This window comes from Micropterus salmoides, unplaced genomic scaffold (assembly GCF_014851395.1).
Source record: "Micropterus salmoides isolate LMB-PRFRI ecotype aquatic unplaced genomic scaffold, ASM1485139v1 Ms_hic_scaffold_1085, whole genome shotgun sequence".
In the NCBI taxonomy this organism is placed as follows: Eukaryota; Metazoa; Chordata; class Actinopteri; order Centrarchiformes; family Centrarchidae; genus Micropterus; species Micropterus salmoides.
The window spans coordinates 20,761-32,695 of NW_024040136.1; the positions used below are offsets into that span (position 1 = coordinate 20,761).

Genomic DNA, 11,935 nt, shown 5'->3' on the forward strand with positions numbered 1-11,935 from the left:
TGTCTAGCTTTACAGTTCACCCTTGATCATCTCCAAACAGCAGCTGACAAAATCTCCTGTCAAGGACTACTGACTTGTTGGAGCTCAGTGTCTCCATCAGTAGATGAAGGTTGCTCAGTGTTCATGAAACTGTGGATTTTCACAAACTTTCCATTATTCTGAACACTTTTATAATTTGTTCGTCCCATGGACAAAAGATCCACAATGCGAGAGTGGGCGTTGAAGGCCGTAAAGGTTAACGTGTTCTTACATTCATTACTTTTTAGGAGGAGATGTTTTTTCGCAGGTTGTTGAGAGACATTACGTTACTCTCTCAACATATAAATTACAAAACTACTATATCTGCTGAAACACTGGGTAGTACTGGTGAAGACATGCATTTGAGAGAACTTGCAAGGACTTAAATGTGTGATAATCTGGACACAAACTAAGCTATTGTAACCAGCTACAAGTTAATGTAGAACTGCTATGCTTTTTGAAAGCTGCCTGGTTGTACTAATGGAGGCCAACTAAACGTAAGTAACTAAAACTTTAAAAACGGACTCTTCGCACGTCTACTGCGGGGTTATGTCGAAAAGAAAACGCACTGCATTAAATCAACAACCAAGCTTTAGAATATAGGACTTGTTTTACATTAAAATAATAAAATAAAGTGTTTAATTTCGACACAAGTATCGCCGTCTTCCAAATATCGCTGTTCACAATTCACCAACTGCATTCCATCTCCTCACTCGCTCATCAACAAACAGGAAACACACGTCCTATAAAAAATGATTGACATCCCGGTTAGCCAGTGACGTACATCAAACCCCGCGCTTATCCAATCGCCTTAGAGAAGAAGGGCGGGATGTCCTGTAATGTGATGCAAATTCAACGGTCAAGCTTGTTAGTCCCACCTTTTTGTGTTTCCCGCACCGTCAATCAAAATAGAAAAAAATCGACCCGAATTCACCCGATCAACACTAGCCCGCCTTTGATAAAATAATCATGTTTGGAGTTTAGTTGATCAGATAATCCTCCCGGTTACTACCATTCACGCTATGATTGGTACGTAAACACTTAGCGCATCGAAGCGTGCAACTAATCGGTGAGTTTGTGCAACCTACAGCGAATCAAGCTGCGTCTTTTTTATCTTTTGCTCTGCTGCTAACTAGCTAGATATGGTTAGCTAACTGAGCTAGCTGGCTAGCCACGGAGTTGACAAAGTAAACAGTCATTCTGGGCCGAAATCGCCCCAGAATCTCCGCTGCAAAGTTGAATTTCGCAGTCGGCTCCTTTTGGACTGGAGAGTGGGGATGCTTTGCGGGCTTTTCTGGCAGGCAGGAGTTGAAGATTATAGAGTTTTGCTGAGTTTCCCCCTCTCCCCCTGCTAGCGCCAGAGCAGCCTCTGAAACAAGGAGAAATGGCGTCCGCGGACGTGGACAGCAGTCAAAGCGAGTTTCTGCAACCCGGCGGCGCAGCGGAAACACAGGTATCCGACATTTTCTAGCTCGTCTTTCTCGCTCGCTTTCGATTGCTGGTTGTGTTTTTGAGAGCATGGAGTTCACACGTTTTAAAATTTTGATGGCATGGGGTGAAAGCCGTACACTTCCTGTGTTCCCCTCAATAACGGCCACCCACTTTACCCCTGTAAAACCCGCCCATAGTGGGTAGGACACTGAAGTCAGTCACTTGGGTCGGCTCGCTGAAAGATAGCCCGTCTACCTTGGGCTGGGAAGATGTTGGGGTGTGAAAATATTGTAGGGATAGCGTCCATAGTCAAAACGGTTGCGTTCAATTGTGTTGTAATAGTCACCCATCCCCCACACCCTGCTCTCGACCTCTTCTGAGCCTGTTATCTTCACTCTGTGTTGGTGGTTGCATGGAGCTCCTGCCTCTTCTATTGCTTTGAATCTGCACAAATCCTACGTGACTTTCTCTCTCTCTGAATTATCAGCACCATCTCTGAATCCATAACTGATTCCAATCTATAGCCAGGCTCGTTCTTGTGATCTAATCTAAAACTTGATATGAAGTGTTATCTGTCTGTAATTTTACTCCCAGACAACAGATATGTCGGCCATTCAGCTGACTGGTTCAGACCGATGGGAGGTGTTAACTCCTGTCTCAACTGGGAAGGAAGACCAGGGAGTCCTTCACATTCCAAACTCGGGGATTGTCACGTCCAACGGGCAGTACATGCTTCCTATTGGGAGTCTTCCCAGCCAGTCCATTTATGTTACAGCGTCTGGGAATGAGGCTGCAGCCAATGGGTTGTCAGGCATTCAGTATCAGGTAAGAAGAGACAGAAACATTTTCAAGATACAGGTGTTCTGTTCAGGCGACGATCGTGCTCAAAGCTATCACTCCTTCTTCCAGGTCATCCCCCAAATCCAAAATGCAGATGGGACGCTTGCGGGGTTCCAAACACAAGGGTTGGATGATGGCACGGGGCAGATCCAGCTCCTCCAAGATGGCAGCCATGGCAGCATCTCAATCAGCTGTGCCACAACAACGACCACAGACCTCTTGACGCAGACGGGGCAAGTACAGTCAATCCAAGGCGTCCCGCTGGCTGGGGGGTCAGCATACACCAGCACAGTACCCGTAGGGTTGCCCGGCAACATAACGTTCGTCCCTATAAACAGTTTGGATCTGGAATCTCTAGGGCTGACCGGAGCGCATACAGTCCCCATTGCAACAGGGGTAACAGCTGAAGGTCAGCTGATCATGAGCGGTCAGGACACTGGCACCAAACAGTCGCTGGTGGCGGTGAGCGACGCTGGCGGCAACCAAGAACTCTACGTGCCAACCACCACTTCCTCCTCCAACTCCTCCCATCTTCCCGAGACCATCGACGGCACCGGGGTTCTGACCCAGGCAACCGCCGTGTCTGCAGGCGTGTCCGACCCCTCCTCCTCAACGAACTACAACTCCCAAAATCACCTGCAGCAAATCCAGGTCAGGTGTCTTTTACACCATGTCATGTATATGTGTGTCAGGCCTGTGTGCTGTAATGCAGTTGTTCACAGCCAGGGTTGAGAAGGGTCCCAAGATAAATTGTATGGGTCACAATATGAAGGAAAATTAAAGAAAAAAATCTGATAATCCTTAAAGTTATCAAAAAAGTATAATTTTAGTATTAGTATAACAACTATTGCTTTGGCACTAGTATCTTGACATTTCAGATGATGCCAAGCCTTAATGATGAGGGGTATTAAGTAGATATTGGTTTTTTTTACAAGCCAAAAAGTTTGGGAAACACTGCTTTCAGGCCACAATAGAGTGCACTTCATGTGTCATTTTATGTGTTGTTAATGTGTATTTAGCCCATTGGAATTACATTACTTTACGCTTGTTAAATTTGAGATACACTTAAGACATTAAGTGTATCTCAAATTTCCCAGAATTTATTTGGCTGACCCACAAGGTAGATTTGTTTGTTTATATTCTGTATAACTATAATTAAAAGTGCGAACTGCTAGAATGGTGCATTCATAGAGATTGGAAAAAAATACTCACACATAATCCAATGTCGGCTTGTGAATACAATGCTTTTGTTCAACCAGCTCTAAAGTGTTCGGAGCTCCCCACCTGCATGGTCAACTACATTCTTAGCCTGTGGGAAATGCTCTAGCTTGCAATTTATTTACACGATTAAAGGAGGAGGATAACTATCCACCGTACTGTTAAAGCAGGACCCCCCTACATAGCAACATGATGTGAATGCTGCTTTCTCAGCCTTTGTGTGTAATTTATTTTGCTGTTTCCTTACTCTGCAGGTCTCATCCTCTAATGCCACCACTATCTCGCAGCCCATCCTGCAGCTGTCTGGTGACAGTCAGGCCCAGGTGGCTCAGGGTCAGGACATGAATGCAGGTCAGACTCTACAGAGTGTGCAGCTGGTCAACCCGGGGACCTTCCTCATCCAGGCCCAAACTGTCACAGCTACTGGACAGATCCAGTGGCAGACTTTCCAGGTAACCTATAAGGCGTGTGTAGGTTTCCTCATGTTTGGAAGTATCGGAGTGGTCTACAGAAGTTTCCTATAGACATTATTACACCATGCTGTGTTCTTGTGTTGTGAAAGATATTATTAAGATGTATCCCATCCCTCTGTGTAGGTTCAGGGTGTCCAGTCACTCCAGGGGCTCCAGTTGCCGCAGGGGCAGGGGCAGGCCCAGCAGCTGACTTTAGCCCCAGTCCAGACCCTCCCTCTAGGCCAGTCAGGCCAGGTCAGCCTGCCCAACCTCCAGACAGTCACAGTGAACTCTGTAACACAAAGTGGAGTTCAGTACACACAAGGGGATGACGCAAACAGTCCAGCTGGTATGGGACACTTGCACATATTGTACACCCTCATCTTGCACATTGTTCTTAATTTGCATGAGCAAATCTTAAAATCCACGTGTCAAAACACTCCTAAATCTGTTTCTCCTTTTCGTTCTTTCAGGTATCCAGATAAAGGAGGAGCCGGACTCTGAGGAGTGGCAGCTGAGTGGAGACTCCACACTGAACCCTAGCGACCTGAACAACCTGCGTGTTCAGATGGGAGATGAGGACATGGATACGCAGGGCGGGGAGGGCAAGAGGCTCCGCAGAGTAGCCTGCACCTGTCCCAACTGCAAAGAGTCTGGAGGAAGGTGAGCCCCTGGAAAAATACACACATACCGATTCCAGTTAAGCTCATTATGAAAAGTTAAAACTCTCCCACTTACTCAGAAAAACTAAACGATGCCCTTAGAAATGATATTTCAACCATAGACCAACCAGTTTTTTTGCAGCTAGACAATTTCAATACAACAAATTTTAAACAATACATTTTTAGCGAGTCCACTGAGTGATACAACTACAACACCCAGATGTTGCAATGGCTGTACCAAAGACTTGATGTCTCAAAACCTCCAAAGTAGTTCCTCTTTTATCGCTCATTAATAGTTTTAAAATTTAACTTAACTTGAAATTATCTGTTGCAACCAGATAACACACATTCTGTATTTAAGTAGTTAAGCTGGTGTTAAATCCTGTTCATGTGTCATTAAAGATTTGCATTGTTGTCTTTTATCTAGCTGTGTGTGTCATTAGATTGCAAATATTCTGCTTTTTGCATTATTAAGTTTTGTACTTTTCCGGCATTTCACAGAGGTTCAGGCACGGGGAAGAAGAAGCAGCATATCTGCCACATCGCTGGCTGCGGGAAGGTTTATGGGAAGACGTCTCATCTCCGGGCTCACTTGCGCTGGCACAGCGGAGAGAGACCATTCGTCTGCAACTGGATGTTCTGCGGGAAGAGGTTCACTAGGAGCGACGAGCTGCAAAGACACAGGAGGACACACACAGGTGAGACGACAATCTATGCACATTTTCAAATCAACTCTTAACATGGGTATGCAGTCAGGCCTGTCTAATTTTAAGTACTGTTTTTATTTCCAGTTGTTTTTATAGTACAGTTAAAATACAGTTTTTATGTTTGGAGCTAGTTGTAAGTGGACAACGAGTAACGTACATTCATGTTGGAAGACTGACAACAAAGAAAAGGTTTGTACATGTTGTATAATCGCTTTCTGTCCATGATACAAACTTTAAAAGGACACATTTAGTTCTTAGATGTTCCTGACTTTGCAGTTAAAACATAACAGATATATAATATTTTCATGTCCCCAGTAGATGATTGTCTGCAGCTGTCCACACCATTCTTTCTGATCACACAATGTTCAGCAATAACAACTATTAAGCATCATCTCGAAAGTGAGAAAATGAAAACGTGCACCAGCAGATGCCAGTTTGAATGATATACAGCTACGTCTGGCTGTTTTATGAGGGCAACAACTAGCAGCATTTAAGCATGATGTGTGGCTGTGTGTGTACAGCTAACCATCACTTCAAAGGAGATAAATACGTGGTCACCAGCCTGTAATATTGACATTATCCAAGCAAGAAACGCAGCATTAATTTAAAGTATTTGATTTGGTGCTAAAAAGCAAAGTAAAAGCAAAGTTGATTAAATGACCAGTCTATTAACAGAATGTAACCAGAAATATATTACTCATTTATTGAGTACAGTACAATACATGTTTTATGTATTTCATCGTGTATCCAAAAGTTTTGTCTTCCATCTGGCTGCAAGACAAATGTCTCTTCAGGGAAAATTCAGTAAAGTGGGAAGAAGTGCACAAATGTTTTGGGGGGTTTAGTTGTTCCTCAGATTTAATAAGTGATTCCAAGACATTTGTTTTTGGCTCCGATGATCTCTGATGGGGATTTTTTTCATACTTAAACTGTATGATTTATCAATGAAGCTTTAGTTAGATTTTTCCCTTTTTATTGAAAATCTCCTTTGGAGAACTGCTAAAGAAAACATCCTGATTGAAATGTACTCTAGGTCTTATTTCCTCAGACAATCTTGGGCGCCTGTTGTCACTCTACTTAGTGTTACTGTATAAACGAACAGTACTCGAATGATTATGTTCTTTGTTGTAAATTAACAGGCACATTATATCTGTGTCAGACTTAAGTGATTTTTGTTGAGCTGTGGTGTAGAGTTCAATCTAGAAAACATTTAACTGTACGTTTTTCAGCTTGTTATTGCGGAGTCTTTCATAATTTTCGGTCAGGGCTTTGTTAGTGTTGGACTCTGACAAAGGCTGGTTCACCCACATTTAAAGAAAAACTTAACGCCTCACTATTTCCTCAGAACTGTGAACTGTTTTCACAGAGACTATTTCTTTGGTAAAGCAGCTCAAAGAAGAAAATGGATTGTCTGTAGAAACAGTGTCCTGGTTACTCTGCATAATCCAAACACATGTTGCTGTTGAATTTTTTGAATGTAATTATTCAATAGTTTGAGCCCGACAACTCTCTACTGTATCACTAGAGTCCTTTTAATGTTCTTAATATAGTCTGACTGACTAGAGTTATCTGAGGTAGATATCATTATTAAATGATGTCATTTATAAATGTAGAGGTCAACACCGATACACTGGAATGAAACAAAGTTAATTTGTTCCGGACCTTTTGTCTATTAAATGGTGTGTGTGTTAACTAAGTGGGAACCTCCAGGTCTGTAAAGTGAAGCCAATGAGGAAGTGCCTTGAACCTGCATTTTTTTTCTAACAGCCAGCAGGGAGCGACTTCACTGGTTGCGAGAAGTCTGATTGCATTAGACTTAATGGCAAAATGAGCCTACTTATCATTTGATTTGTTACCACAGTAAACACTTTGCTAATGAGTTTATAGTCTCAGTCGCTAGTTTCATGTTTTCTTCAAGACATCATGCTTCTTCACAGCATGTTTATTTGTAAATTATGGTGACATTTAGAGGAAAATCAGGTGCTGGTCATATAATTAGAATATCATCAAAAAGTTAATTTATTTCAGTAATTCCATTCAAAAAGTGAAACTTCTATAATGTATACATTCATTCCACACAGACTGATACATTTCAAATGTTTATTTAATTTAATTGTGATGATTAAAACTGACAACTAATGAAAATCCCAAATTCAGTATATTCGAATATTACTTAAGACCAATACAACTGAAAAGTATGAGCATGTACAGCACTCAATACTTAGTTGGGGCCCCTTTTGCCTGAATTACTGCAGCAATGCAGCGTGGCATGGAGTCGATCAATCTGTGGCGCTGCTCAGTTGTTATGAGAGCCCAGGTTGCTCTGATAGTGGCCTTCAGCTCTTCTGCAATGTTGGGTCTAGCGCATCGTATCTTCCTCTTCACAATACCCCATAGATTTTCTATAGGGTTAAGGTCAGGTGAGTTTGCTGGCCAATAAAGAACAGGGATACCATGGTCCTTAAACCAGGTACTGGTAGCTTTGGCACTGTGTGCAGGTGCCAAGTCCTGTTGGAAAATGAAACCTGCATCTCCATAAAGTTGGTCAGCAGCAGGAAGCATGAAGTGCTCTAAAACTTCCTGGTAGACGGCTGCGTTGACCTTGGACCTCAGAAAACACAGTGGACCAACACCAGCAGATGACATGGCACCCCAAACCATCACTGACTGTGGAAAATTTACACTGGACTTCAAGCAACGTGGATTATGTGACTCTCCTCTCTTTCTCCAGACTCTGGGACCTTGATTTCCTAAGGAAATGCAAAATTTACTTTCATCAGAGAACATAACTTTGGACCACTCAGCAGCAGTCCAGTCCTTTTTGTCATTAGCCCAGGCGAGACGCTTCTGACGCTATGTCTTGTTCAAGAGTGGCTTGACACAAGGAATGCGACAGCTGAAACCCATGTCTTGCATACGTCTGAGCGTGGTGGTTCTTGAAGCACTGACTCCAGCTGCAGTCCACTCTTTGTAAATCTCCCCCACATTTTTGAATGGGTTTTGTTTCACAATCCTCTCCAGGTTGCGGTTATCCCTATTGCTTGTACACTTTTTTCTACCACATCTTTTCCTTCCCTTCGCCTCTCTATTAATGTGCTTGGACACAGAGCTCTGTGAACAGCCAGCCTCTTTAGCAATGACCTTTTGTGTCTTGCCCTCCTTGTGCAAGGTGTCAATAGTCGTCTTCTGGACAGCTGTCAAGTCAGCAGTCTTCCCCATGATTGTGTAGCCTACAGAACTAGACTGAGAGACCATTTAAAGGCTTTTGCAGGTGTTTTGAGTTAATTAGCTGATTAGAGTGTGGCACCAGGTTTCTTCAATATTGAACCTTTTCACCATATTCTAATTTTCTGAGATACTGATTTTGGGGGTTTTCATTAGTTGTCAGTTATAATTATCAAAATTAAAGGAATGAACACTTGAATATATCAGTCTGTGTGGAATGAATGTATACATTATACAAGTTTCACTTTTTGAATGGAATTACTGAAATAGATCAACTTTCTAATTATATGACCAGCATCTATAGATGATAAAGCAGGGTATGCTTTAGGGTGGGGCTACCTTGTAAGTCACTACCATAGCAACCGGTCAATCAGGATAGAGGCAACTCCTGTCAACTTCACTGTGTAAATTTGGCCAGTGCTGTTGAAAAAGCCTAGGAGGAGTTGGCTGTTAATTTTTCAGCTAAGTGCATTTTGTTTATCGCTAGCCAAAATTAGCATCCCTGTTAATATCACAGTTAACGTGAATTATGTATGCACCTTGCTAACCAAGCTAGCTAGTGCCACCCTTGTCTAAATCACGAGAGGGTGGTTTGAACCAGGTAACCGGTGCCTGGTTGCAAAAAACCACAATGGTGATGGCCAAAATGCCAAACTCGAGGTTGGCAATGGGTGACGTCACTATGACTACGTCCACTTCTTTTATTCTGGCTATGGTGGTAACCAGTTTTTAGGTTTTATTAGCACCCCGTACACTGTCTGAAGTTTGTGCTTCGCTGATCCCACAGGAGAGAAGAAGTTTGTGTGCAATGAGTGCTCCAAGAGGTTCATGCGAAGCGACCACCTGGCCAAGCACATAAAGACTCACCAGAATAAAAAAGGCGGGGTTCCCTCCACGCCTCCGCCCACCACCGACGCCGTCATCACTGCCGACGGCACCACGCTCATCCTCCAAACCACCACCGCCCATGACCTCGTAGCTAATCAGGAGATCCCTTTACAGCTGGTCACGGTGGCGCACGGTGAGGTCATGGAATGAGGTGACGAATGGGGTGAGGTGGTTTTTTGAGAACTGGCCTATCACAGGGACCTCTTGGGCTTTTCTCTTTTTCCCTCTTACCTTTTTTTTTTGTTTGTTTTTTATATATGAATATATACGTAAATATATATGACAAATATATATATTTTAAGTAAGAGTTATCATGACTTTGTTTGTTTTTTGCAGTCTTTTTATAGGCGGGCAAAAAAACATTAAAATGTGGTTGCTATACACACACATACACACACACACACACATACACACACACACCACAACATGTATTAACACCACGTGAATACTCAACACGAAGAAATGCCTTATTTTGTATCATACTCTTGTATAAAATGCTGGAGGTGCATGTGTTTTTTTTTTAAGCTTTGCAGATGATGTAACTGTAACGGAGATAAATGTGTTTGTGAAATGGAGATGATGGTGGTGATAATGATGAGGAGTTTCTGAAAGAGAGAAAAGTGAACCCCTCTGGGATTATTGACAAAACCGAGCAGTCTGTTTGAAGCAGCGCTACATCCTCGCTGAACCGTTGAACTGCTGCCGCCATGAAAGAATGCTTGTGTTTTTAGAGGAGTACTTCAACATTTACGGAAATTTGCTTTCTTGCTAAGAGTTTGGATGGGAAGATTGATACCACTCTCATGTGCAGACATGTGAGTGGTATCAAAACAAAAACAAATAGGCGTATTTCCCAAAATGTTAAACTTCTCTTTAAATAAATCTGCAGCAGCTGTCGCTGCCCAGTCACTGACACTGACGCAGATGTCATGCTGTGCTGCTTCAAGCAGAGGTTCAGCTGGTGGTCAGAGTAGGACGCAAGTGCCACTGTCAACTGACCTGAAGTTATGGTGTTTTCCACCATGAGGGAGGTTGATAGATGCATGCCACTGGGGGGAAAAAGGCAACTTCTTCCAGCTTCAGTCTGAACAGAATGTCTCATCTGTCCTCACGAGCACACCGTCCGCTGTGCTTGTCCACGTCAAAAACATGTCTTTAATTTTCTTTCTTTGTTTGCATATTTTTGTTGTAAATTCACATTGTGTTTAAGTTGTCTGTGTGTCTTCGCCGATCTGGGTGTCTAAATCGAAGCCACATGGCGGTGATCATAGATTTTAAAGTGTGTGTGGGGGGGGGTCACCTCCTGCAGGGCTCTTCATTGTCATTGTAAACTACGTACATGGCAAGGAGAACTGAGAAACGGATGCAACAAATCTGTAAGCCCCTCGAGTGTGTTTTTTTGTCATCGAACATTCCAGTTGGACACCAGATGATGTGGGATACGTTTTGCAATAACGGCTCTGTTGGTAATTCTGGCCAGATGTCACTCAAGTCAAAAGGAAAACAATCATGCCATTGTTTGTCTCTTTTTTTTTTTTTTTTTAAATTTTAATTAATTCTTCAGTTCCTCCTCATGTTTGTAGCATTCATTTACATGTATATTATCTTATTTCACATTGTTTATAGAAGCCATTACCTAGTTAACTGAATTTGTTGTATCAAAACCTTATATTAAATGATTTTTTTTAATGAATTGGTGTAAAAAATGAATGTTACCTTTTGTAAAACCTTTTTTCAAATGGATCACAATAAAAGTCTGAAACCTTCCAGTAACAGGTGTTGTGTGTGGAGGGCAGCATCAGGGTAGATGTATATGAATGATCGTAATGTGTTCCACAGCTTATTTTTAAGTATCGTTGGGGCATTTTTTTTTTTTATCCGAGTTTGGGTTTCAGAATCTGTACTCTGGAAGAAAAAGTCTGAGCAGTGGATTTCTAGGTGACATTTCTCTTCAGTGTCAACAAGATGGATTTAATGCGTTACATGTACAGTAGAGCAATGGTTCCACTTTTCTTTCAGACATACAGCATGTACATCCCCACTGCCCTGTCAGATGAACTCCAGTAGCCCTTCATTGACTAAACCCACCATGTTCCAAATGTGTTAATTTGAATTGATTTTAAACTGGATGTTGTCTAAAACCATTAATGTTAAAGTTCATTGTTACAGTATTTATTTCAGTGAACTGTCGATGTTTAGGTCAGTTTGGTTAGGTTTGCATTCATACTACTATTTGGAGTAGCAGGAGCTGAACCTGTTAACCATGTATTTAATATCTAATGTACTTTAGACATTAGCATTTACTTTCAGCTAACTATTTCACCCATTTATACATTATTTTAGTTTTAGCTATTTCAACCTTTTATCCATCAGTTTTTGCTAATTATTTTACAGCTGACTCGGTGTGTGTATATGTATGTATGTATACATACATACATACATACATACATACATATATATGTATGTATGTATGTATGTATGTATGTATACATAT

At 42.0% G+C, this 11,935-nt stretch overlaps 1 protein-coding gene across 1 annotated transcript; it reads left to right on the forward strand.

Moving 5' to 3' along the window:
• Positions 1 to 916: 916 nt before the first annotated feature.
• On the forward strand, positions 917 to 11,210 carry LOC119896824 (transcription factor Sp3-like). Its single transcript, XM_038710263.1, has 8 exons — positions 917 to 1,471; positions 2,044 to 2,274; positions 2,359 to 2,940; positions 3,762 to 3,959; positions 4,104 to 4,308; positions 4,433 to 4,622; positions 5,123 to 5,319; positions 9,341 to 11,210. Exons 1-8 carry the CDS (start codon positions 1,403 to 1,405, stop codon positions 9,589 to 9,591), a joined length of 1,923 nt encoding a protein of 640 aa, XP_038566191.1. The 5' UTR covers positions 917 to 1,402; the 3' UTR covers positions 9,592 to 11,210.
• Positions 11,211 to 11,935: the final 725 nt, after the last annotated feature.

Excerpts from the sequence above, each read along its gene's own strand:
- LOC119896824 (XM_038710263.1), top strand. The coding sequence starts at position 1,403 with ATGGCGTCCGCGGACGTGGACAGCAGTCAAAGCGAGTTTCTGCAACCC. Across the intron at positions 4,309-4,432 it reads TGACGCAAACAGTCCAGCTG|GTATCCAGATAAAGGAGGAG; the intron begins GTATGGGACACT and ends TCGTTCTTTCAG. Across the intron at positions 4,623-5,122 it reads TGCAAAGAGTCTGGAGGAAG|AGGTTCAGGCACGGGGAAGA; the intron begins GTGAGCCCCTGG and ends GGCATTTCACAG.